Source organism: Numida meleagris, chromosome 3 (assembly GCF_002078875.1).
Source record: "Numida meleagris isolate 19003 breed g44 Domestic line chromosome 3, NumMel1.0, whole genome shotgun sequence".
NCBI classification, from domain to species: domain Eukaryota; kingdom Metazoa; phylum Chordata; class Aves; order Galliformes; family Numididae; genus Numida; species Numida meleagris.
Window position 1 is genome coordinate 67264352 of NC_034411.1, and position 26785 is coordinate 67291136.

Consider the following 26785-nt stretch of genomic DNA (forward strand, 5'->3'; position numbering starts at 1 on the left):
CGCGCCGCCGACGGCCATGGCCGCGCCGCCCCCCTCCTCGTCGTCGTCCTCCTCCTCGGGGATCATGGAGGCGGCGTCGGCGGGCGGCTCGCCGGCGGGCTTGGCGGGGCTGGCCTGCAGCTCGGGCCTCTGCAGCGGCCAGGTGCAGGAGCGGGGGCGACTCTGCGGCTCGAACTCGGGGTCCAGCTCCACGTCCAGGGGCGAGAGCGGCCCCGGGGGCGACGCCTCTGCCATCTTGGCCTCCCTCGGGGGCGGCTGCGGCGGCGGCGGGGCGCTGCGACGGGGCGGGCGGCTGCCGGCCCCGCTCCTCCTCCGCCGCCGCCTGCTCGGTGCCGCCGGGAGCCTAGCGGGCGGGCATGCCGCTCCCCGCGGGCACGGAGCGAGAGGGCAGAGCCGGCAAAAATAACAAACGGAGAGCGAAAAACGCAATTAAATCAGGTGGAGCACCGGAGCGCGGTACCGGGGTGCGCTCGGCGGTGCGAGTGTGCGTTTGTTTATGTTTCTTCACTCCATGCGGGCGCTCCGGGGCCCGCGAGTACCTTCCTTTCCTCGGGGTGTCCTGCGCTCGTCCCCGGGCGGCACCGAGGAGTTCCTCCTTCTTCGGGACGCCCCGAGGGGAGCGCGGGTCCCTGCGCGCTGCTCGCCTTCACTTCGCGGTGCCCCCGAGCCCCGCGGCACCTCCTCGCCAGAAAAAAAAAATAAAATAAATGTAATAATAATGATAAAAATCCTTCTTCTCGCAGGGAAAAAGCGAGCAGGAGAGGGACGGATCGGATCGGCGCTCCTCCAACAGGTCCGGGAGCTCTAAGCCTTCCCTCGGGCTGCCGAAGCGAATGGGTTTTGTTCCAGCACTGCCGCCGCGCTCATAACCTCCGTGCTCATAACCTCCGTGCTCCTGCCGCTGCCATCTTGACAGTTCCCTTCGCTCGAGTCACCGAAGAACCGCGGGCAGGGGGCGGTGGGGACAGAGCCGACGGCGGCCCCCACGCCAACGAAAAGGCAGAGCCCAGCGCCCGGCGGCGGCAGCGGCGGCGGCGCTGGTGTTGGTGCTGCTGCTGCTGCTGCTGCTGCTGTTGCTGTTGCTGTTGCTGCGCGGCTCCGCTCCGCCCGCTCTGCGCCTGGGGCTCGGCGGAGCCTTCCCTTTAAAGGCGACGCGGGGGGAGGCGGCGAGGCGAGCGGCCCGGCTGCCGCAACCCGCCCCAGCTGCCCGTGGCCCTGCCGGCCGCCAGCTCGCGCATCCCTCCTCCTCTTCGCCACAACACAAAGTTATAGCCGCGCGCAGAGAGCCGCAACCTAACCCGCCGCGCCGCGCAGCCCGCCCACGGGCGGGGCCGAACGGGGCCTCCCCCACAGGGCGGGGAGCGGAGCGCGGCCGGGCCCCAGCGCCCCTCCGCCGCACGTCACAGCCGGCGGGGGGAGCGGGGACAGGGGCGCGGGCGGTTACCTGTTCCCTCGTGCGTTCACATGGATTTAAGCAACGCGAGTGATTTCACTACTCCGTACATTGAGTTTTTGTCACGTTGGCCCGACTTGCTGCCTAATCTCACCTGCAGATAGCTCTGGTTGTCGCAGTGGAGCAATACTGCACCTCCTAACTGGGCCGTAAACGTGTGTACAAGTAAATTCTTGCAAGTATTTCCTCTGGATTCAGGTTTACCTGGCCAGTTTTTGGTGCTGCGTTCAGCCAGTGGGGTGGGGAGCACATAGCCAGTGCCCACGTGAAGGCCGTCACCTCGCTGTGTTCCTCCGCCCCTGGCAGAAAGGCCTCTGAAGCTTGAGGATGTTGCTAATGACAGGTTGGGTAAAGGGTGACCCACAAACCAGGAACACGGCGCTCTCAACACAGATGTCGTTACAAAGCACCGCATAGCAGTGTGTACCATCAGCTCTTGCCCGGCTTTATGTCAACCTCAGCCACGGACCAGATTCAGTACAATGAATTCAGGGTCGACTCAAGTTCAAGCAGGTGTTCTTCTGAAGCGTTTCCACATAGAATTATTATCCAGATCGAAGTCATGACCAAACACTAGGCAAGGCTGTGAGTGATGAGAAGCTTCCTCAAACACCACGAGGAGCCCAAGCAGGACAGCTGCTGGCCGTCACCAGCACCAAAGCTTTCCCCAAACCTGTCTGTACTTAGGATCAGCATTAGGTCTCAGATTTTGAGGTTCCACGTCACACAGTTCCATGCCATGCTTTGACCTTGGGCTGGGTTACAAGCTGAAGATCTAGTCCTAAATGATACTATCATCTTCATTTATTTATTTAATTGGCATTGCATTGCTGCACAGGCACGGCCATTACGTCTCATTGTGCTAGGTGAAGGCCCCGCACGTGGTCAGAAATGCTCTACTCCCTGCCAGAATTGCAGCCTAAGTAAGGCAGGCCAGGGCGGGAGAAAGGAAATAAGTAGTAACCCTATTAAGGAGATGATGGACTGAGGCACCAAGCAATTACATGACTCTGCTGAGGTCATACAGGAAGCCCGTGTCAGAACTGAGAAATAAAACCAGATCTCCTGGGTGCCAGCCCTGGCCCTTTGCTGCAAGATTCTCTTTCCTCTTCAAAATGCACTGGGTGCTTCAGCCAGACGGCCTTTAACTGCATAAGTTACAGTATCTGTTCTCCATGCCTCCGTACAGCGAAACAGAACGAGGAACCCGTTATCATCACTGTTCCGTGGCTGAGAACACTGCAAGAGGTATAAAAAGTGATCAAAATTGAATCTAAAGCCTGCGTGATTTCCAGCCTCTTCCTTTAAGTGCCTTGATGCCCCGAGGGTGGGATTTTCAAAAAGCTTGGTTTATGGAAGTTTTATCGCTGACTTCAACAGGAATAAAGTTAGGCCAGCCCCGAGGCCATCTGACAGTCTCACTCACTTAGTGCACCTACCTAGGCTGAGAGTACTGTGTCTTCCTCTGCATCACCTTTCAAAAACTCGAGTAAGGACAGAAGATACACGTGTATTTTGCATGGTGGATGAGGCAGCCGCCTTCTTACAGAGAGGGCCATGTGCCATTCGCTTCCTTGGACAGAAGATGGAGTTTGGTGACTTTTGCCCAGCCTTTCCTTGAACCACAGGAGGACCTGCTGATGAAGTGGCATGGCTAGGTAAATTTTTCCTCCACTTAGTGCAGGACTGCTCCAGAGAGGCCATTGCCACAGGTGAAACTGAAGCTGGGTGTTCTTCAAGGTTCATTAAAGGGTGGCCAAAAGTAGAGGAAGTAAGAGGAATGGTGAAGATGAAAGAAAGAAAAACTCAAATATTTTATGAATATTAAGTGCTCGTACTCCAAGGAATGATCTGATTCAGAGGATCTACATAAAAATGTATGCGTGGGCAAACTATTCTACACATTTTTAAATTATGTATTTCTGAATTCCTTTAAAAGCTCTTCTTCTCCGTGCCATAGGCAGTACCTGATAGAGATCCAGTGGGGTCATGGTTCCTTTGCAGCTGAGTCATTTCTGTGGGTTATCTCGGTCACACACATTCACGACCCATGAGACGTGGGGCCTATGGCAAACTGCCTAGGGGAGGGTAGCAGTCATATGACAGCGCTCTGGAGGGGAATCCTTACAAGTGATTATTTTGTTGAGATTAACTCTTTTAAGCTTTTTTTTTTTTTTCTGTTACATCAGCTCGGTTTTTCTTCTGAGTCTTCTGTGTTGTTGACACAGAAAGCCAGCTTCTCCTAAGGTGACAGTGTACCAGTTTCTAGCAGTAACCCAGATCTGATCGCTCCTTCCTTCTGCCATAACCTACATTCTCCTTGGGTTGGTAGCTGGAGGAGTGCAGGTCACTTTTCTGGCTTTACCTCTTTACAAAGGCTTGCTAATGCGGCAGCACAGGTGTACAGTTGGAGGTAGAGCTAAAGGTGCATTGAGGAGGGGGTTGGTCCTGGAACTTATCGTTATCAACATCTACTGTAAAGCGTAACTGCTATTCAGTAAGACAATGTTGTTGCAGTTACCTTAAAACAATGACCGCATTGTCTACACTGACTTCACACAACCAAGTGTATAGCAGGTTCCTTTGTAAGCTACCTGGCTTTGAAGCCAGGTCTCCAAAGGGTTTGTGCCCACTGCAATAACCTTGCCTGCCCCTCCCATCTGCCCTATTCTTTTTTCTTCCCTCAGTTCCCTAACGTCCTTTAAACACAAGCTGGGCAAAGGGCAGCAGGTTTTGTGCCTGATTGAGAGCAACTTGTGTGCTGATTAGAAAGAAATGTCACCTAGAAGCCAGCCAACATCCTACTTTGAGACTTTAACCTTTCTGCCCAATTTGGTTAAAACTTGCCGTAGGGTTCCAAAGTTATTAAGGGGAGATTGGCTGACTGGCACAGAGAGGCAGAGCAAGGGTCCATATTGTCCTGTGGAGGCACAGGGGGCTTGCAAAAGACAGGTGCAGAGTTTCAACTATAAGTTTTTTCTCAAACGGATGAACAGCAATTTAAGGATCAGCTGAGGCTGGACTTCAGCCTGTGAACTTGCTGACCAGAGAAAGGGGAGGGGAAGGAAGAGAAATGCAGTAGAAGGAAACAGTGACATTAGTGCTCTTTCCTCAAGTGATCTTGATGACTTCGGGACCGGACCTAAGACTGGTTTGGCACCAAAACTTGCGCACCCACTGCCAAGGAATTCTTGACCCATTTCTGCACATGCACGGTGACTAGAGTTGTCCACATTAAAAAACAGGATCACCTTTTGGAAGAAGCTAGGCTTATAAATTAAAGCTCCAAAGAAAACCAAGCTGGAAGTGGGAAAATACAACCCAATCGCTTCGCATTGCCATTAAAGCAGCCTCACACCCGCTGCATTGCCAGGACCCACCAAAGAGCTGTGCCCTGTATGCCAGCAGACCCACAGCTTCTCATGGGGGGGGTAGGGAAAGGTTCTAACAGGGTGCATACTTTCAGTAACAACCACACGTAAGCACTCATAGCTGCCTTGCCAGCTCCCGCAGCTTTATGTTCAGGTCCTCCAATATTGGTGCCTTCCTGAAATCCTGAAAGCCCCATTAAAGGAGAGCCTCGGTTGCCATTTTAAACCCACAGCCAAGTTCCTAACACTTTGTGGATGCAGCCCAAGTACACTTTCAGGGCCAAGAAGAAAGCAAAAAAAAAAAAAAAAAAAGTGTTTTTAAAACCTTTTAAACCTGATTTAAAGCTGATACTATGCTACTCAAAAACTCATGTTGTCATTTTTGAATACTTGAGAATAGAAGCAATTACTGAGTTTGTGTTAGTGTGGTGAAATGAACCAAAGTGCTGAGGTCCAGCTTTTTTTTTTTTCTTCTTTTTTAAACATTCAGCTTTGGTTGTACGAAAGGATTTAGTCTCAGCAGCAGCAGTTCCAGCTCAGGACTGAAGACAACACTCAACCACTTCACCCTACCCACCCCGAGGACACCCTCATACACAAAAACACAGCCGGGACATCTTCATGTGGCCAATGGGACTGCCCCGCAGCCGACCCTTGTGCAAGCCGGGCACACCGCCTCTTACTCCATACGGAGTTAATTACACCCACTTATTACTTAATTGTCCCGTCTCTATAATTTAACGCCGTCCTTTGCCCACACAGCGGAGCACGGCCGCCGGCCCCGCCCGAGCAGCCCGCAGCAGGGTTACCTCAGCGGCCGCCACACTGCAGGCCCGCAGCCCAGGGCCGGGCCGCAGACGCTCCCGCCCGCTCCCGCCCAAGGGCACGCCCCGTTCCCCAACCCCGCCCCTCGTCGCCTAGCCCCGCCCCTCTCCGCGGCCCGCCCGCACCAAGCTTGGCTGCGGCGTGCAAACAGATGATGTCATGCTCTAGAGCCGCGCGTGACCGCAGGGGCCCGCCCTCGCCGCCCATTGGTCGGCGGCCTTCGGCCGTCAGGACAGCGGCGCTCGCCATTGGCTGGCGCCTCCGCCCCGCCACCGCCTCCTGGAAAATAATAAACAATCGAGTAAGCAGCAGGGTGGGTTTGTGCGGGAGTGAGGCTGTTGCCGGGTTCGTGCCTCAGCTGGACGGCCGTTAAACGGGCGACGGCTGGGGGCTGACAGGTGTCCGTAAGGCGGCTGTCCCCAAGCGGTGCCGCAGAGCGGGTGCCACCTGGGTCCCCATTCACTGAACAGCGCTAAGTAACTGCCGTCTCCTCGGTCCGTACTACAGTGGTGTTGGCCAGGGATGGCTGAGGGGGCTGTGGGCTGCCCGAGGGCTCGCCGCCTCTGAGGAGACCAGAGCCTATCTGCAGGCTGCTTTGGCCCTTCTGCAGAATTAATGATTTCCTCTTGTAAGAGACTGCTGGAGGATGGAGTCTGAGCACTCACCTCCTCACATTGCGCCTCTCCAGCAGTGTGTGTTGGTCCTTCTCTTACATCTTCACATCTCTGCTCCCTGACGTGTTTGGTGCAAGGCACATAGATACGGAAAGGGGGGCCCAGTGCCAGGGGTCCCCCCCTTCCCCATGTGCTGCCAGAAGCCCCAGTCTCTCACCCGGTACCACAGGCAGCAGTGAGAGTTCAGTGGGCTGGCTGGCAATTGTTGGGCAAGCCACCTCCTGCCCAATAAGGTGATTCTCTGGCAGGCCAGGGAGATGCATCTGAGCCCCACTGGGCCAGAAATCATAGAATCGTTAAGGTTGGAAAAGACCTCTAATATCATCTAGTCCGCCCATCAACCCATCACCACGAAGCCCACTAAGCCACCCCTCTCAGTGCCACATCTACCTTTTTCTTGAACACTTCCAGGGACAGTGACTCCACCACCTCCCTGAGATGACCCCACCTCTCCTGGTGCAGGGTGTGGAGGAAGATCACCAGGGAGCTGAGGAAGGCTTCAAAGGAGCTGGTGAAGTGCTAAGCAAAAGCAGACATCATTCTGCACGTGGTGGGGGAAGTGGCTGATAAGCTTGCAGCTGGCCTTGTCTCCACCCGCCAAAGGAACTCCAAGGCTGCTTATTCAGGAGTTGCCTCCAGCTGGGGATGACATTTTCCAAGCATCCCGGCTGTGCTGCAGTGCGTGGTGCGCACCTCCTGCCCACTGCCCCATCTGGGAAGAGCAGTGGCAGTAGGATTGTGCCACTGGAGCCTGCTGGCATGTGTTGGGTGTGCTCAGAGGAGCTCGTCTTGCTCAGGAACGTGTCTGAGCGCTCAATTCCTGAGCAGGGATGAGGGGGAGGAGAGGTGTGGGGCTGCCAAGCACAGGGTGGCTCTGGGTATGCCCAAAGCAGAATGTCCTGCATCTTCACATGCAGACAAACTAAAAATAGGGGACCCCAGGGTCAGTCAGCAGCAGTAGGAATTTCTGGGGCAGCAGATCTAGGCTAGAATGCCTCAGCTGAGCCCAAGTCCTGCTCTGAATATGAAAGGCCTCGTGTTCCTTTTGGTTCATGTGAGTGTCACTCAAGCACACTTGGGGCATGCAATTACAGCTAACTGCCCTGCAAACGCCTCCCGGCATCCGAAAAATTGAATTCTCTTGTCCGCATGCACCCTCCTCTGCCCTGCAGGATCCTCTCCTTCGGTCTGGCAAACCTCTGGGTGAGGGACGCATGGCTTAAATCACACACTGCCATTGTACCTTGGAGAGCTGATGACACTGAGTGAAACCTGTTTTTTTTCTTTTTTTCATGTACCATTTTTGTGAGCACACGTAATTGAATACACACTGAGAAATGATCTGCTGAAGAGCCTGCTGTTTCTAAATGTGGTAGCTACTCCTCATAATAGGCATATTAAGCATAAAATGTATCGAGGTAGAGCTATTATAAGCCTTGTTTTACCAAAATGGATTTTTTTTTTCCTTGGAATTAACACAGAAAGCTGGAGAGAAACTGTAGAAGAGGTCTGACATGTCCAAATACAAGAAGCCTGGAGAGGAACACAGGCTGTTCAGTTTGCTCTGTGACCTGTGTCCTCGCAGGAATGATGACACAAGCTTTTTTGGTTTTTGAAAAAAAGGAAGAAATTAACCACCTTTGCCAATTGCACCCTCGCTAGGACACCATTTGACTGTGAAAGTTGTTGGTGCACCCAAATTTCTCAGCTGGGAAGAATTTCTGAAGTGAGAGTGTCCCTGTATCTGTGGGTTGGAGGAGCTATTTAAAATTCTTCCTAATTGGAAAATTAAACACTGCTGCTTTAAAACAGTGGTGCACTGCTTTGAAAAATTAAGACCATATGGAATCATTTACTATTTTTCAATATGTATTCAGTCTCTGGTGCAACTTTATGTACCCGCTAATGCATAAAATCTTTTGGAGCAAGAATAAAGTACCACAAAGTGTGATTTAATGCCATAGGGTCACCAAATCTGTTTTGCATTACTGGATGTTTCAATCTGCTGAAAAGAAGGGGATGTCCCTGAACCAATGGAACAATGACAGGGCAGTTGGAGGGAAGCCTATAAATCTGAAACACTTTGGCAATGTACTGTGCTCATCAACAAAAACTTTTTAAAAATCCCTGGGGGTTTGGGCACGTAAGAGATACAGTTACGAAGAAAATTAAACTAAGTAACATAAAAGTTGAAGTCATATTAATAGCACAATACCTGGTTGCAGCTTACCGAGTCCTAATGAATCCTGTTTTCATGTAGTACAGGCCCACATGGGCATGTGACTGCAAGAGAAAATAAGAGCAAGTAATCCGGGAGCACACAAAAGTACTTTTGTTTACAGTGCTGCAGTAACTGGAAGTGCCTATTCTTGAGCTTATTCACAAACACTTCGGGCTCTTTCTTGCAGAAATCCTATCCAAACACTTTCGTTGTGACCCCATTAGCAGAGGACTTTTGGCCTCTTTTCATGAGACTACTACAGCTCTTCTCTCAAGGTTCATTCTCACAGTCTCAGAGTCTCACAGATCTTCTTTCACAGGGCTGAGCAAGAGGTGAAGCCTCAGCCACGTGCTTGCTGCTGAGTTGCTGAGCTGCAAGCTGTGGGGAAGCCTTTGGTTTCAGGGCCTGGGCATTATCTTTCCTCTAGTTCTGTAGGGACTGACACCAAGGGGTTGAACCTGATGAGTTGGCCATGTGTGGTTCCTGCCAGCAGGTGCAGCACTCTGCAGGCACGGGAGATCTCTTTGTCTTGATCATGGACTTGGGAGCAGTGTAACTGGTTGGCAAGTTATAATTTAACAGAAAATGCATTTTCCATCTTGTATTGTTGTGCTTTCTTATAAATGTCATCTGCAGAGTCTTCTGGTGAGTGGGAGCTTCACTCTTGTTTTACTTGTCTTACAGATATGGACAAAAATCTTTACACATGAAAGCGAATTTCACAAAGTACTGAAAAAAGCCAGATACTTTCCCAAAGGCAGAAGTAACCTAAAAAGAGTTTGAGTCACTTTAAAACTTCAATCAAACTATTTTGTCAGTATGTATTTGCAATTTATAACCAACAGAGTAACTCGCTGGTTATTCCATCAAACTTTAACTCTTACATGATTAGAAGAGTTGAATTTATTAAGCAAGTAGTCTGCTTAATCTGCAACTTTCCTGTAGCACCAAAGCTTGTTCATCATTCTTTAAACATTTGATAATTGATAGTAGTCATTTCAAATAACTCATCTTCTTGAAAGTTCTTTCGAATTTTCCAGAGGGTAGTTCTCTGTGCGGGTGTATACTCTTACCTTACTGTGTTCAGTATGGATGGTAGCATTGCTGTTTGCCCATAGATGGCACTAGTGTTACACTGCTAAAGAAACCCCCAGCTTGTGAATTGAGACCCTGGTGGCAATGGGAAATAAAAATACCTTGCTGTTTTTTCTCTGTGACAGTGGTGTTGGGAACTGTTCTACTTGCAGGAATGGAACTTGGAACTCACCACGTGAGAAGAGATCCCGAAGTGATGAGGCAGCATATTTCCTATGCTCGATGTCAGGATTTGTTCTGTGAAACTGACCTTCACAACGCCCTGAAAATGAGGAACATGGTACCAGAGAACAGAGCAGGAAGCATGAAATGGTGTAAGACACGTTTCTTCTGCTTATGAAGTACTTTTCTTTTTAAACTCCAGGTTTGTGATTCAGCATTTTCTGCCGCTGACAGAATATGAAGGGGAAAACTGCAGAAAAAGTTTCTGTTGTTTTAGTCAAAATCTGTTTTATAAAATGTTTGCCATCAAGTATTTTTGTTCCCTTCTGTAGAGATGTGGAGGGGATTATCTTTTCCCCAAGCCACTCTTCTCTCAACTTCATGATCTGAGAACCCCGCAAATAAATGTAGAAAAAGCAGCATTTAGACACAGCCTGGGTATTGAACTGCTCAGCTATCGATAATGAATGTGGAATGTCATGGGCTTTGTTGGAGTTAGATGACCAGGCTGCTGCTGTTTTGGCTCTGGTAAGTGATCCTTTGAGATTAATGACAGCGTGACAGGCCAGCTCTGCTGAGGTACTGGTGCTGAGCAAATATCTGATGCAGGATGGCTGGCCTGGTGATGCCCTGGGTTAGAGTACCAGCCCCGTGAGACTGCTAGCCCGGCATGCCCTCTGGCTTCAGTCTCTACTGCGTGATGATGATATGCGATCTCAGACAAAAGTCCTCCCCTCTGAGCTTTTTCAGTCAATGACAGTTTTGCAAGAGAAGCCCTTGCTTCACAACCTTCTACTTCTGAGGCAGTGGTATGGTGTTGCAAAATGCCTCCTCTCCCTGTCAGCTGTCCTTTAAATGTAAGGATTTTCCACCAACTTCTTTCTTAGACTTTTCTCGTGCTGAGATGCATGAGGCTGCAGTGAGAGGCCTGATAACACTCTGGAGCCATTGTGAGCCCTCAGACCATCCTTGTGTTAGGAAAAGGATGCAAAAGTATGGACGCAGCCACTCGTGCTTTGAAGGGTAAGAAGGTTCACTGGGCTGAACATGGCTGCTCTGTGCCAGTTAGATTGTTTGCTCCAGCTGATGTGGGCTTGGTGTGCCTCAGGTGATGTGTGCTCAGGGTGGTACCCTATGTAGCGACAGCATCGGTTTTCCATATCAAATCACATCTCAGTGAACAAGCAGGGAGACAGCCTTGTCATACTTTCTCTGTACCTGCTGAGATGGCAGCATCAGCAAGGGTAACTGATGGCTGCTTTTCAATTGCTCCAAATGCTAGGCAGAAGGAAGATCACTTGCATCTGCATGAGATTTTGAATAGGTTTTAAGAGTCCTAAGGGAGAAGCAACTGGGTATGAGCACATACTATATTAGCAAGACCAGCACTGGGATGGCTCGTGTTTTTAAATTGATGTTGAAAAATTGGCAGTGGAACATTAGAGCCACACAAAATGATTCAGAGCCTGAAGAAAATGCTTTGCAATTAGAGACTTGCAGCACTCACTCACTCTAGCTTCTCAAAAAAAGACTGAGCAGGGAATTGATTATGATGGCTAAGGAACTTCACTGGGAGAAATATATCAGGTACTGAAAGGCTCTTTAATCTAGTAAATTATGGGAATATGTATCAGGAAGCTGAAACCAGATAAATTCACATGAAAAACTGAGAGCAAATTTATTAGAATGAAGGTGATTAATCACTGTAACAAGCTGTCAGGGCAGTTGGCACATTTTACGGATGTGCCCAAGCCAAGACAGGCATGTTTCTCATGGATGTGCTCTAACTGCATTTAAAAGCATGAATGACACTGTAGTCAAGGTAAGCAGGTGAGGTTTGAAGGGCTGTGATATACAAGAGGTCTGACTAACAGTTCCCAGAGGATCCACAGAGATCTAATGGTTCCCATCTGTCCTTAACCTCTAAGAGACTGAGAAAAATAGCACTTAGCAGAGAGCAGAAGGGAAGAATCAAAATGACAGCCCTGTCACTGGCACACTAATGTACCCTCTGTGTCTATGAGGACTGTACCCTTCACCTTCTCACGTCTTCATTAATATATTTTCAACACTAATTTCAACATTACCTTTTCTCCAGTCCACTGCCAGCCCTCTGTACTGATTGGTGTCAGTGTCTTTCACCTTACTGGAGTGTGAGTAAAAAGCTGTGAAGCCCAGCTGCTCATACAATAGCTTGGAAAAGTAGTTTCCTTTTTTGTTTGTTCTTACTTCATCTTCTTGAGCTTCATGGTCACCTGACTGCCATACCTCCTACTTCCCTTAGCACCCATTTCCTTTTATTTCCTTTGCCACCAGGTTCCATACAGCATCAGTAGTTTCTGGTGCAGTACCTCTTGGAGGCTTCTTTTAACTCATTCAAGGATAAATGTAACAAAGTGAACCTTCTGTTGCACAGATTTCACATGGGATGGCTACGTGCTGTTTAGATAAGAGAAATTTCTGATATAGTGCCCTTCATTCAGTAGTATAAATTTATAGTTACTGTAGCAATTGATGCTCTAAGGTGTCTTTGCAAAATAACTCCTCCTGCAATCTGTATCTAGGAAAGTGCTCTAATCTAATTTTAAAAATGAGACTTCTTTCCTGGAAAACCAGTTGGTTGTGAAAAGCAAGATTTTCTCATTCTCTGTTGCCTTTTCCAGGGTCCCAGTGCTCTCCCACTTTCTCCCCATCTGCTCGGGATGATGTAAGAATTTGCTGTTCTCTCGAGCCCTCAGAAAAGTCTGCTGGCTTTTCCCTGTGCCAGAGGGAAATTTTGTACAAAGTCAGAGCTGAAATGAGGCAAATGGAAGGATGGGGAGTGATCCAGTCATCATCAGTACCCACGAGCTGTTAGCCTGGTGTGTGGAGTCCATGTTTGAAACATGGAAAATAAGAAGTACAGAAGTGATTTGAATTAAGATCTCTAAATATTAAGTGAGAGCTCTGAGTTTATTTTAGCGCGGAAAGATTTTAAGATAAGAAATTAGGGTAAGAAATTATTTTATTTTTTTTATTTATTTATTTATTTATTTATTGAGGAAATGCAAGTAGTATTCCATGCAGCTGTCAAAACGTCAGATGCCTCAGGAAAGTAGCAGGAGCATCTGCATGAGCAAAGAGCTCCAACCTGGGAAAGGACAGAGGACATGGGAAGAGTCAGGCTATGGCTTGAGGGATGACAATGGCTTAGTCAGGCACTATGTGGAGTCCTGCAATGGCTGATCTTATCTGCAAAGGCTCCAGCTGAAAGCAGCAGCAAGGCAAAAACTGATCCAGAATACTCCCAACCTTTAGGGGAATACTGGGGTCAAATGACCCATGTTTTAGGCTGAACTGAACCCATAAAAATAAAACTTCTTCAAAGCTCAGGGGAGATGTTGCTTTTGACTTTACTCCATAGCTTGGCTCCATTTTCTTAATCACTAGCCATACAAAGATTATCCACCTCTGCTCTCTGGCTCAGATTAAGTTTACTGTCCTCTCTCCATGTTTTTCTTGGTTCATCTGTTTAAAAACAAGTACATCCTGCTGTTACATGTAAGTGAAATAAGTGGCTAGCCCTTTTACTCTACTTTATTTTGGCTTGTTGATCACGGGATTCAGTCATATGCATAGTAGTGTGTAATGGAAGGATGGTAGCTTTGCCCAGCTGGCTGAGATCTCACCTCTAAGCTGAAAAAGACCTACCTATTCTGAGTGCTTTTGTGATTTGGTTACTCTGGCAATCCACTTAATTTTCCAGAAAAGTCTGTTCCATCAAAGTTAGTTGGTTTGCTACAGTAAAAGTCTCTTCTTATGTGCAGCCTTTCAAAGTGCAGTAGTTTGACTAGGCAAGCCACAGAAGATCAATGAATAATATGTTTGTCTGTGCTGTTTTTCCTCCTAGGTTTAGCATTGTTAGAGCGTCAGGATTAAGAAACAGCCAAAAACTTACTTAAATATGCCACAAAGTGGAGATTCAAATGACTGGTTCACTGAATGTCATGTGGGGTGGTTGCACACTATGTATAGAGAGTTAGGTGCATCAAAAGAGCAGAACCTGACTGCACAAGGACCTTCTTGAACCACCCAGCAGAGACGATGAGCCTGGAAAAGGGATTCGCACAGGTAAGCTGCAGCAGACAAGAACTGTGACCATTAAAAAAAAAAACAATGAGAATATATGAAATGTTGAGCGGAGATTGACCTGTCTCCTTTTGTACCTTCTTTGCACTTGTTCTGGGGAGAGTGCAACCTGTTGTTCATTCTTGGAATACGGGCAGTGGACAGGATTGTTGCAAGCTGAGCCATGTGGGAGGAGTTGAGAGACTGATGATGAAGGGGTGGCAGAACAGGACTGGGGACCTACCAGAAGCTCTTATCACAGCAAGCACAAGCAAGAACCATCTCTTCTTGTAGAGGCATAGTCATGGGGTTTTCTTTAAGGGGATTCTACTGTAACACGAATACTAAGAATGCTCTGGATCTCAGAGCAGCAGAGTTTCAGGATTCTCCCAGCTAGAAAGGCACTGGCTCATGCTACTAGGGAAGAAATGAGGTTGTATCAGCTCCAGATCTGTTCCAGGTGTTGTGATTTTTTGAGAACAGTGTCAGGATCCCCACAGAGGAAGAATACATTACTCTAAGGAGATTTCCTCACTGAGATACAGAATATCTTGTCATCACAGCTGCACCTGAAATTGGATAATTCTCCCTTTGTCTCCAGGCTACTTGTGTATGCACTGAGTATCCTTGACTTAAATAAAATCCCACCCAGGGATGGCACTAGTCACCACCACTTGCCACATGTCTCCACATGCAGCAGCAACAATGACCCTCTCCAAAGAGCTTCTGAGCCCCAGTGTGGAGAAAGCCTCCCAGCACCAATGAGTTCAGTCACCAGAGAGAACAGCTTGGAGGTGCGGGCCAGCCAGGGACGGGCCAGTCCTTCAGGGAAGCCAGGGGGCTGTGGGGAATGAAGGACCTCATGAGTTTGGCTCCCCAGGCAGAGGAATGGTCACCATGATCACCAATCATCAGTGCTGGGCCCAGTGCTTTTCTTGTCACCTTCTCCACGTCCCTCTACTTCAAATCCAGCCCTGGCTTCCCTCCCAGGCTGTTCTTCTCAGCAGAGGCTGATTACGACACAGGGATCTGCAAGCCTGTTAATGTTGTTATGCAAAGGTAGCAACACCTGGCAGTTTTTGTGGTCATTTTCCCTGCATCAGTATGCACAGTATGTGCTCTGCTTTTTCCGACAATGCTTTTCTTCCACACTCTCTAGACCTGGTCTGCATCTGCTTCATTGCTTGAAGAACTCTGTTCACTCATCCCCTCACTCTTACTGTTGCCTTTGCAGTGTGGGCTCCAAAGTGAAACTACCAAGATGAGTCTGAATAGTTGAATTGGCCTCTTATGTGTGATCATGGCGCACATCACTTACTCTGCACATGTAACCAAACCCATCACTAACGCTTCCTTCTTACTCCCTATACAGGTTCTAGATCCTCTATTCCAGATGCCCAACAGCACAGGTGGACAAAGTCCTACCTTTGTGCTTTGGGCGCATTGGATCAGCCTCAAGTGCTCACAAAGCTGAATGATAATTGACTGGGTATGTATTAAAACCAATTCCTCTGTCATGTCATCTTTATCCTACACAAGGCTCTGCTGCTCACCTGCCGTATGCTGCCCTATGCAACAGCCTCCCTGTCACCCTGTGTGCCTCCTCTTCCTCCCTTTTTTTGTGATCACCTGCTTGTATCCCATCCAACAGTGGATACAGGCTGCCATTAAACCCCTGCTGTGACTGCACTCATTGTTTCTGCCTGCAGCCAACTGTGGGCTTCAGTGCTGCAAAACACCCCTGCAGGGCATCCCACCAATGGCTGGGTGAGTTGATCTTAGACGTCTTAATGATTCTATAATTCCATGATTCTATGTACAACTCTAGGCAGACACAGGTCTCTCTCTTTAAGAGCTGCAGTTGCTTATTTACCTCTTTCCTACCAGCCTCTATGCAGCCTTGCCGTGCTGTTTGAGGCTGGGATTCCACCTGCACCATGTCCCTCTCTGATCGGGGCAAATTGCCAAGCCAAGCCTTGGAGGCTGCAACAGAAGCAGGATCTGCTGCCACAGGGCACTGCAGAGGAGCCAGCCGTTTTACTCTGTGCCAGGAGCATAGGGCTTTGGAGCTTACATTTTTCTCAGCACTTTCCAAAAAGAATCTCTGTCCAGAGAAGGATTGTATATTTATTTCACTTTGTTCTCTGTGTGACAGCAAGCTGAAAGCCACCAGCGTCCTTTATCCACTTCTTAATTTTATGCAATCTGTGTTGGGGGGGGGTAGTGAAAGTCTTTAACAGTGGCAGCTGTGACCAGCCCAGAGGCTGCCGGGTCACCTCGCCCAGCAGCGCGGTGGCAGCAGGGAGTCCCTCCCCGCTCTCCGGGCGGTTCCCAGCCCTCAGCCGGTGGATGCCCCGTGCCGTGGTGCAACGCTGCCATCTCGTGGTCCTCCTTCTCCTTGCAGGCAGACGCCCGCCGAGCTCTCCCAGCTCCCGGCGCTGTGCCACGTGCTCGTGCAGCTTTTTATTACTTAGGGAATGCGTTGCAGTAAGAAGAGCTACTGAGCCTCAGAAAAAAAAGGTGCGATTCATGTGAACCTGCCTGCTTGGTGTCATTGAAACACAACATTTGAGAGAGAACGTTGCTGTTGCTTGCGAGTTGGCATGGGAAGAGGAGAGATCCCGACGCATGGTGGAGCTAGATGATGGCGTATGAGGCGTCCGGCCTCCAACCGGCGGACTCCGTAGCGCAAAGGTACTTGTACAGGGTTAGGGACTCGCTTTCTGTTCCCATTTACTGCTTATCCTGTTGTAGCCCGGATTCTACGTTTTTGCCCAAGTTTTGGAACAGTTTTGCCTAAGTTAAGGTGCCTAACGTCACCTTAAATACAGCAGTGACCTTATCTATTGCTACTGATTGTAACTGTACCAAAGCCAATAGAGAGGTAGATCCAATTCCCGACTTGCTGTCTGGCTTCTCCCTTCAGGGAATCGGGAGTGTCTCAGCTCTCGTGAAATCGTAAAAACCTTCCGAAGAGCCGTAGCTGAGGACATCTTCATGCATCCCCCTTGTATGAGCGTGAGAAGTGCTGGGGAGCAAAGGCGATGGGAAGAGGGGAGCTCGTGTCTGTTTTGCAGCCAAGAACTGGGAAGCTCTGCTGCAAGCTCTGGTTTTAAGCATCTGCTTGAACTGTGATATGCAAGGCACATGAGCTCAGTCATCGTTGTGTTTACAAGACAGGAGGCGCTGCAGCCAGCTCTTGCACAGGAACCTGCGTTTTACTCCAGTGAGGTAGCCTAGTACACGGGAAAGCTTAGACCCAAGGGCTGAGGCTTTTGCATCACTTGGGACATAGGCAGGAGCATGGCATTAGCAGCTGTAATAGCTTCAGCTCAGCGGCACCATACAACTGTGTTGGGGGCATGGACATGCCAAGGGGTGGCTGCGTGCAGGCAGGTCCTGCCTGGCACACTGGGACTCGGGCTGAGAGGCAGAAGGCAATCGAGCAAGGACAAGGCAAAGCTGTGTAATGATCTGCTACGGATGGAGGGTAAAATGAAAGCAATCAATGAGCAAGCTGCTGTGGCTTCAGGAAGGCGATTACAGACATACTAGTGTAATGAGCACATCTGATGCACAGGAGCTATTTAACCTTCAGCCTTGTGCCTTATAAAGCACCTCTGGGGCACTGGGTAAGGCTGTTAATTATTGGGGTCAACCTTAGCAGATGGAGCTGTCCTCAAGTATGGGTTGCTGTGATACACTCAGATAATTTCTCCATTATGTCAATAACTAATTTCCTAAATTGTTTAAGAATTTACAGATTAGAGTCCATTAACCAAGCCTTAACTCATGGCTGCTGGAGCAGTTACAGTCCACAAGGACTGCAAAACCCATTAATAGGTCCTCGAGTACATATATATGCGTGTGTGTGCGTATATACATGCTATGTCACAGCCATTAGTAAAACAAATAATCAATGCTTATAAAAAGCCTAAGTAGGCAATGACAGACACTGGCTTAAGGAGAGCAAGCACAGCCTTCAGATGCTCAGATAGCAGAGGAGGATGGCTGTCTGTTATTTAAAGAACTGTGTATTTTGAAATTGTAACTGAATAGAATCAGAGTCAGATCAAAGTGCTGGTTATGCTTAGAAATATAAAAGTGTAGAATCATTAAGGCTGGAAAAGACTTCTAAGCTCACCTAGTCTGTCAGCCCATCCCCACCATGCCCACTAACCATGTCAGTCAGTGCCACATCCACACATTTCTTGAACACCACCCCCCTGGGCAGCCTGTTCCAACACCTCACCACTCTTTCTGAGCTTTTTGTAATATCCGACCTGAACCTCCCCTGTCGCAACTTGAGGCCATTCCCTCTCATCCTCTCCCTGTTATCTGGGAGAAGATGCCAACCTCCATCTCACCACAACCTCCTTTCAGGGAGTTGCTGGGAGTGATAAGGTCTCCCCTGAGCCTCCCCTTCTCCAGACTGAACAAACCCATCTCCCTCAGCTGCTCCTCATAAGACTTGTGCTCCAGACCCCTCACCAGCTTCACTGCCCCTCTCTGGACATGCTCCAGTGCCTCAATGCCTTTCTTGTTTTGAGAGGCCCAAAACTAAAAACAGTACTCAAGTTGCAGCACTTAATACCAATAGTGCAGCATTTGTTTCTGCAGAAATTATCTACAGTCAACAGTTTATGGATTTGATGAGCTATGACTTGCTGCATTTTTCACCTGTACTCTGCGGGGCAAATCTCACTGTTCCTGTTAATACATGCCACATAATTGTTTGTACTTCAGTGCAAGCAGTCTGTGAAGAACCAGTGTATTTGGAAACTGCAAGATAGAAAGATAGAGATCCCGTTGTTCCATGTGGAAGCCAAGCGTGACTGGAAAAGCAGCTGTCATGAGGGCTGCAGGGCTGAAGGCTGTGCTGCCTGAGCTGGCACATGCAACTTGTGAGGCAGAAGAGTACTGTGTGAGTCTCAGTGTACCTGCCTGGTGCTCTCCTGGCTGACTGCTGGGAGTTAAACTGAAGGAGGCTGAGGAGAGACAGGAGAAAGGAGGAAAGGAATGATGGCAGCAATAAGCCTGGTGACACCATCAGGCCTTCAGGAGATCAGTGGGGAGCAAGTTCCTGGAAAAGGCCCCGCCAGCCCCTGCCAAAAGAGTGCCAGGCTGTTTTTCCGAGGCTGGTGGTGAACATGAAAACATCAAACCAGCACAGATGAGAGGCTCAGGGTGCAGAAAGGAGGTGGGAGCAGCTCAGAAGGAGAGACATTGCTAGAGCTGTAGGTGCAGCTGGATGCATACAGACTGACAGCCCATGGGGGAAAGCTCAGGGGTTTGCCTGAGCTTATGGAGAGGTGGCGGGTGGGGAGCCCCGAGCACTCATGCAGGCTTGGCCCTGTCCCCCAGTTCAGTCCTGTCCTCAGGTTCAGTCAGTCGCTCTGCCTTGAGGGAACAGCTTAAGGGTCTGATGCAGGGTTTTTAGGAGGGGAAGGGGCTGGCAGGCAACGTGCCCATCTTTATGTCCACAGGAATCAGGGAGAGCTGGAACAAAAAGGGGGTGCCATCCCTCAGCAGTGCTGCACCAAGCACAGGGAGGCGAATGTGGCAGCTTTGTGCCTGGGGAGAGGCGGCAAAGCTGGGCCAAGGCACTGCCCAGTGTCCCGGTTGGGCACCTGGCTACACAGCTGGCTGTTGTTTTTCCCCAGACACTTCTCACCTGCACCCTCAGGGCCGCACAGCGCTGCGTGCCATGAGCAAGGGCCGAGCGAGCGCAGGTGCACTGTGTGCTGGAACCATCTCCCACCCAAAGCAGCCAGGCGGCTCTGACTGAAATTTAATTTGCCTGGTGCGTTCAGGGGACATTCTAATCAGCATTTCCTACAATTTACTTGGCAAAGAAGCTCAGCTGGCAGCTGCCTCACTGAATGGGCTTTGCACCCAGTCTAACCTTCTCCATTTGCTATTTGCAGCGCTGGAAAACCTCTCTGTCTCACTCTCAGAAGTTTCTATAGCAATCACTGCTGTCGTAGTGAAGCACTGAAAATGGTGAACCATTCAGATTGTAATTTTGCTGGACAGTAGTCACTCCTCTCTCCGTTGGGCTCTGAAATTTCACTTTTCGTGAGATACACAACTGGAGGAGAGCGGTCTTCAGCCCGTGTCTGTAACAAGCCTTGTCCCCCCGCACCCCGAATGACGGTGTTAGCTGTGTGCAGTGCCTGAATATCGGCCAGCAGGACCTGGACCGGGCGCTTGCTCCCTCTGCTCCAGGACAGGCCTTACGTGAGCGATGTTCTTAACAAGGCGGCAGGAAAGAAACAACCCGCCGACACGTCATCGTGTGACCTGAACGTCATCCATCACTGGAGGTAGAACAAACGAGTTACACAAGTGCGTTTGGCTTTACTAATTGTCAAAGAACAGAGGATACAAAGGGAGCTTTCTCTTCGTGTCAGCGAGCTTACTTTCCTTGGTTCATTTAACTTTAGCTTAAACAATCACTTGATCTTTTGTTGCGTGCTTCATCTTCCGGCGGCTGTGATCTCTCTTAATTACCGTGACGTTCAAGAACCGTGCACTAAAAATATATTAAGCAACAGAACTGAAGCGCTTGCTTTCTGCACCGAGAGGATGTGCCAGATTTATACCGTAGCTTCTGAAGGAACTGATCGACCATTTCCTAAGCTCTTCTAATAATCTTTTCCTACACTTTTATGGCTATTGTTGCCCACTGGAAAAATTAGCGTAAAGCTGAGTAAGGGGAATTGCGGATAAGTGTTTGTAATTTGGCTTTGGACTAACACAGTGTGATTGCACTGAAAGAATTTGAAATCTTTGCACTGGCAGCGGTACTCGAATCCAGGAATATAGGATTCGCATTGGAAAAGAGTGGATTTTTATAACGATTTAAATGAACAATTTCAGCTAGAGAGTGGATTAACGGAGCCAACTAAACCCTTCACCCTGACAAAGAACTGGCGGGAGAACTATAGAAACCCATCCAAAATTTTACCAACATGAATGCAGAGTAATAGGTCAGTGAGAAGCATTTCTGTGTTTTAATGACGCTCTTAGAATTCAATTCAATTTGAAACAAAAGTTGTTTTACAAATATGAGGAGAATGCAGAAGGCTGGAGAGGGAGTGAGTGGCCCGCATCCCCCATCTGCTCTGTCCTCCCTCTGCTCTCACACGACGAGCTGCCACCGCAAGTCCTGCTTCTTAGCAAACAGGAGGGAAAACACAGGCGCTGCTGTAGCCAAAGGGTCAGAAACATCTCCCACTTTGCAGGGCCATGGATGCTCCCGCTGTTCTGCTGCTTCACTGCCTGCACTGAGAGGAGCAGTGCTGTGCTTCACAGCAGAACCTCCAGAAGGATGTGATGTTACAGGAGACGAAACACGGGGAGGATGCAGCCTCCAGCTTCGCGCGCCTTGGTGAATCTCTAATGTGCTATGGAGAAGCTTCCAGATGATGTTCATCACTGGATACTGGCAGAGTCCTGCCAGCTCCTCCTGTGCTGAAGTGTGCGTGCAGACAGGGAGGTGCAAGAGGAAGCCATGACCACTTCTCAATTGAAATGTTCTGCTTTGCAGCCTGGCCAGTACAGGATCGCCAGTCTGGCTCAGAGCAGAACCGCAGCAGAGCAGTTTTGCTCTGAGCTGGCCCCAGTGTTCACCCAAGCAGGATGCTTTGCAAATCCATTTTACTAGTTTAAAAAGTAGAGATCAACCGTTTTGCACAAGCCGTGATTTCAAGATGAAGAATGTTTCCCAACCTATGTCAACAGACACATCGGGCTTATGCTCTTCCTTCTTCATCACATGTTCCAAGCTGTGCAAAGCCCATCACCAACCACAGAACTAATTGGCTGATAGTGAAAGCAGCTCTTAAGCAATATGTCAACCCCATACTAGCAGAAGAAAGAGCATTTTAATTGTGGTTCGCGCTGAGATGGAGCACCCAACCCTCAGGCTGCTGGAGAAGAGAGAGATGTGGAAAAAAGGGTTTCTAAGACAGAAACGAGAGCCCGCCAGGGCCAGGCTGCCGGCAGCAGTAACAGAGGAGGACAAGCCTGAATCTGTTCAGAACACGTACCAAAAAATAGTGGGAACAATAAGGGAAATGCTTATAAAATCTGGATTTATTACTTTTTTCTGTATTACAACATCACTTATTTTCAAATAACAGAAGGATTTAACAGGGCTCATTTATATATTAGTCTCAAAATTATATATTGTAAAAAATTCTCAGTATCCATTAAAATGAAAATCCCAACAAAATTTACAAAGCTGCTGTAGTTCACAAGTACAGGAGCTAATGTTGTAATGAAATGTAAAGACAACCTGTCCTTACAGGTGGAAGAAAAACAACCTGAATTGCTTAGGGTTTTAATCACATCACTCTTCTTTTTTCTTTAAAATAGTTATGTTGTACAAAAAAAAAAAAAAAAAATTACTCTGCAAAGAGGCACACGATGTTTAGTTGAAGGCATTCATTCTGTAATCCAAATACCAAACTCCTCATGGAGTAGCTGATTTTATTTATTTTCCACTATTTACGCACTTTCATCCTACAGCCTCAGTATATCCAAACAATTATGAACTAAGCCCAGCAGCACTCCAGTGCTAGTGAATAAGACAACTACATTCCCATTTTATCAACAAGGAAACTGAGGCAGGGGGTAGTTTGGATCCAGACAGGTGCAGAAAGCAGCCTCCTGGATCGGCATCCTCTGGGACAGGTCTTGGTGGAAACACTCTTCTTCCTCCTTGGCAGGTGCCTGGTGGTCGTGCTGAGCACTGGTTGAAACCTGGTCATTTTATTCATGGTTAAACTGCTGCAAAACAGGTGACATCTACCCAGCTGTAGTGTCACTATGATCACATTCACTCACAAAAAGCCACTCGGGGTTTTCCTTTGTAGATCAAAATAACACCAGTAAGAAGTGTACCTCCAGTTCCTACAAAGAGCTCGGGTAGGCTGTCTCACTATGCCCACAATACTGCAATTGTTCCCTCAATGTGTGCAAAGGCAAACAATGAAGATCAGTAGCTTAGAACGACAGAATTGTGTTATTTGTTTTTTTTTTAAAAAAAAAGCTACTGCACAAGAATGTGAAAGGCAAATAAAGCTTTAAAGAGAGGTTGTCTACATGGACAAAGTAACAGCACCCACAGAGACTGTAATTTGAATTGCTGGACATCAGGAAATAGATTATCTTTTCCAACTTTGGAGGTTCTACGATTCCTTTGTCAGTCAGGTATTTGGAACACATTGGCCAAGAGATTCTCAGCCAGGACACACGGCCTTTACACACCAACACGAAGCACTTCGTGTAGTCCATAATCATATGGATTTTACTTTCCATGACAGCAAAATATCATACTGCACCAATAAAGTTGCTATAAATGTTTCAAAAAAGTTACAATAATGCTCACTGAATAACCTAAAAGTTAAACAAAAACATGGTGCTGATCTGAGGTGACATGAGTTTGCAAGGTAAGAAATGACCAAGAAGCCCGTTCTGGAAGTTGGGATAGTAGAAATCCAGCAATGTCAAGGCCATTATGGGACATGTGCAATTTATTCACAGGCATTTCATTGTTTGCATTTTGGCAACTAAAACATCTTAATGTTTTGGTTAATTCACGCCTCAGGGACACATCTCAGTCAGGGCTCAACTGCCTGGAAGCTATTTGGCCTCAGGTCCCTCCCACTCCAAGCTTCCGTTAGAAAGAGATGTTATGCATGCCACACAATGGTAAGTGGCACCGTACAAGAAGTGTATAGGGCTTTACTTTCTTTAAGGAAATGGATACCTGTTAAGTACGCTTCTTCTGTGGGTACTGCAGTGATCTCTGCTCTGGCATCCAGGCTGGCAGACAGATTGGTCCCAGCAATTTCTCCTCGTGGTCCTGACCTCAACGTAGCAATCCACGCTCTCCGTGCAACCACAAATGCCGCACAGATTATAGCAGCTTTTCCTGTTTTCAGCCCCTTTCAGCCCCCAAATGCTTCTGAAATATTCCGTTTCCTCTGCCTGATTGCTGGCAGCACCTACCAAAGAATCCCAGCAGAAGGCTTCCTAGCTGGCCAAGTCGAGACTGCACTCTGGCTTTATTGAGGAATGTGCTTTGGGAGCAGCACTGGCTCTGGAAGCTTTTGGGAACTTGGCTTCCCTCCCATGGTTCAGCAGAGCTCACCTGCATCCCAGGAGGCTTTCAGTGATTCTGCAGGCCTGCTGCATTTAGGGGCTGTGCTTCCAGAAAATTCTGAAGACTTCAAGAAAAGGGTAGATGTGGCACTGAGGGACATGGCTTAGGGGCATGGTGGTGTTGGGTTGACAGCTGGACTAGATTATCTTAGTGGTCTTTTCCAACCTTAATAATTCTATGATTCCAGAAAATTTGGAGAATTCAAGTTTGGGATCAGAGCACACAATGCAGGAAAGCCTCAAATACCATCAGGTAAAGCTGTGCCTGCTGGAGCACAAGCACATCAGCCCTGCGGCTTCCGAGAGGCCCTGGCTTAATGAGGTTGGCCCACAAAGACTGGGAGAAGGCACTCTGCTTCCACAGCCTAAGTTCTGTGGGAACACAGCCTGCCAGAGCTCCTCTCTCACATGCCCCAGACATCTTACCTGTATTTCTGCAAGATCCTGCATTTCCTCTCTACCACAGATAGAGGACGACATATGAGCTAAACATGCACACTGTTTTTTAAATTATGCTAAAAAAATCTAGCTCCAGGATGCTTTATGGTATCGAGCATGGCCTCAATTTTCCCCACAATAAATTCTGGCTTGAACAAGGCCAGGACTATTTCATGCAATTAGAACAAAAGGAAAGTCAAGTCTAAGCTGAAACTTCAGGACAGCTGTTAGCTTAGGCCAGGCTGGTGAGCAGAGACTGCTATGTACAAATATATGACCACACACTTAAATTATATATATTAGCTTTATCTACATTTAGGTATTTATAAATGAAGTATACATCTATGTGTCTGTGTATACACACAGACACAAATGTGCACGAATCTCAGCAGTCTCTGCATTGAAAAACGTAAAAAAAATCTCTGAAAGCATACATCCAGTCTTCAGCAATTCCTAAGTAAATATAATTTTTCATAAATATACATTAAAATTCTCAGCTGTAGCCACTCTGTGGGAATAACACAGTGGCATCAATTGTAAACTATAAGCATAGGCTCTACAAATCCTTTGGAGAACAGGCATAGCCTGTACCAGTAATTCCCAGGCCAAAGAAGCGGTCAGAACAGGAATCCAGACTTGAGCACGTGATTCCCAAAGCATCTGTACTGCCGTAACAACTCCAAGTGCACAGGACCTCTCCACTTCCCCCTACCAAAAAGTCCCTTTTAAAATCTTGCTGTAATTGTGATGAGGGTTAGGGTTCAAACAGGTGTCATAAAGGTAGAAAGAAGAATGGTTTTGGTAATACATAAAGGACAAGCTAACGTCATACTGCAACATCCAAGAAAATCCCTCAGATTTGTAGACAGTGTGTTGCAGATCTCCTGCTTAAGAAATGGGAGCAATCTTTTATGCTCATCTGCATGATGATCAATATTTCTATTTAGAGTTTTTAAATATGCTTGTAAAATTAATTTTTATAAAAACAGAGTAGAAGCAAGCCAAGCAGTACCACATTTTGTTTCAGTTCTTAAATTACTAAAACCAAGAATAACAAAACAAATAATGGCATTTTGAACTGAAAGAAAGCTTCCAGCAAACGTGAGGGTGGGTGCATCACCTAATGCCCCCTCTTGTTTTATAGAACACACTTGTATTGCAAAATGATGGAATTGCCTCAGTAGCACTGCACTGCCACCCCCAGCTCAGCAGATGTGCCACTAGTGATGGAAGGTGCTGCAGAGATTAAAGTTCAGGGTAGAAATACTTTACTAGTGTGAAAGAAGCACACCCAGCTTGCAAGAACTGGAAAATATAGGGGAAGTATTAAGGTGCCCTCACAAGTTACAGCATACGCTGCCCTGTAAGTTCTTCTACCTTATGTGATCACTTGGATTCACTCCTCTGAGATTTCCAGTACACTCTAGCTCCTCCTCAGGCCACTCTGAGATCAAACTGTTCATTTTCTATTACCCAAACTGATCAGCGGGCTGATTACATGAAACTCTTGGAGTCTGAAAGTCAGCAGATGGTTACACACAGAAAACAGAGGGGAAAAAAACCAAAGCAGAATACATTGTAGAGCTATAGGATTCTAGCAGAGAGATACAGAACATCAGGAGCCCCGTTAGGAAAGCCTTCCATCTCTCTTTTGTGCCAACTGTGCAACAGGGGACCACAAACCACAAAGTGCCCTCTTCACGTAACACCATTCCCGACCCACCGTGAATCCCGTGGAGCCCAGAGACTTTATCTCTAGACTAATTCTGCAGAACAATTCTAAGCCAGGCACACTTCCTCAACATCAGATTATATTTCACAGAAAATAAAATGAAGATAAAATTTCACATGCCCACACGCTGAGGGTACAGAAGAATAAATCTTCATGTCCTAAGCATGGAAACCATATGATGAAAGATGATAAAGTCCAGAAGATAAAGTGCCATTGTTATTTCAGTTGTGCTAAAAGGCCTTTTAATTCTGTAGTTTTACTTCTTTGCAAACTTTCTGGTGCTTTTATTCAACTTTTAATTACAACTGTTCTTTGTTTCTGTCCCCATCTTTCCAGTATTGTTCAGTCTGCATTTCTGTGAGCCGTGAGATAGTACGCTGAAATGCAAAGATTTCCTCTTCTCCCGTGAACATGGAGAGATCTTTGGCAGAATCCTGTGTTAGTACACAAAAACAGTACCGCAGTAAGTAAGAAACAGAGCCATACTACCTCACTCTTTGTGCTGAGTGCTTTACAGCCTTGGACAACAAAAAA

The 26785-nt window shown here is 47.8% G+C and overlaps 2 protein-coding genes and 1 long non-coding RNA gene across 6 annotated transcripts in view; 1 reads left to right on the plus strand and 2 right to left on the minus strand.

Annotated features, from left to right (window-relative positions):
- Window positions 1-1318, minus strand: part of FOXO3 (forkhead box O3) — an 86865-nt gene extending 85547 nt beyond the window's left edge. The window contains exon 1 of the mRNA XM_021389922.1: window positions 4-1318. Within this exon, the coding sequence (XP_021245597.1) occupies window positions 4-234 (231 nt within the window). The 5' untranslated portion in view covers window positions 235-1318. The remainder of the gene's footprint in view (window positions 1-3) is intronic.
- On the plus strand, window positions 9752-22324 carry LOC110395390. Its single transcript, XR_002436369.1, has 5 exons — window positions 9752-9953; window positions 13691-13911; window positions 15281-15397; window positions 16313-16602; window positions 19836-22324. It is a non-coding gene; the product is annotated as an uncharacterized LOC110395390 (long non-coding RNA).
- AFG1L (AFG1 like ATPase) overlaps window positions 21991-26785 on the minus strand; it is a 65028-nt gene continuing 60233 nt past the window's right edge. For all 4 annotated transcript variants that reach the window (XM_021389701.1, XM_021389698.1, XM_021389700.1 and 1 more), the window contains one exon: window positions 21991-26685. In XM_021389701.1, coding sequence (XP_021245376.1) covers window positions 26551-26685 — 135 coding nt within the window. In that variant the 3' untranslated portion in view covers window positions 21991-26550. The remainder of the gene's footprint in view (window positions 26686-26785) is intronic.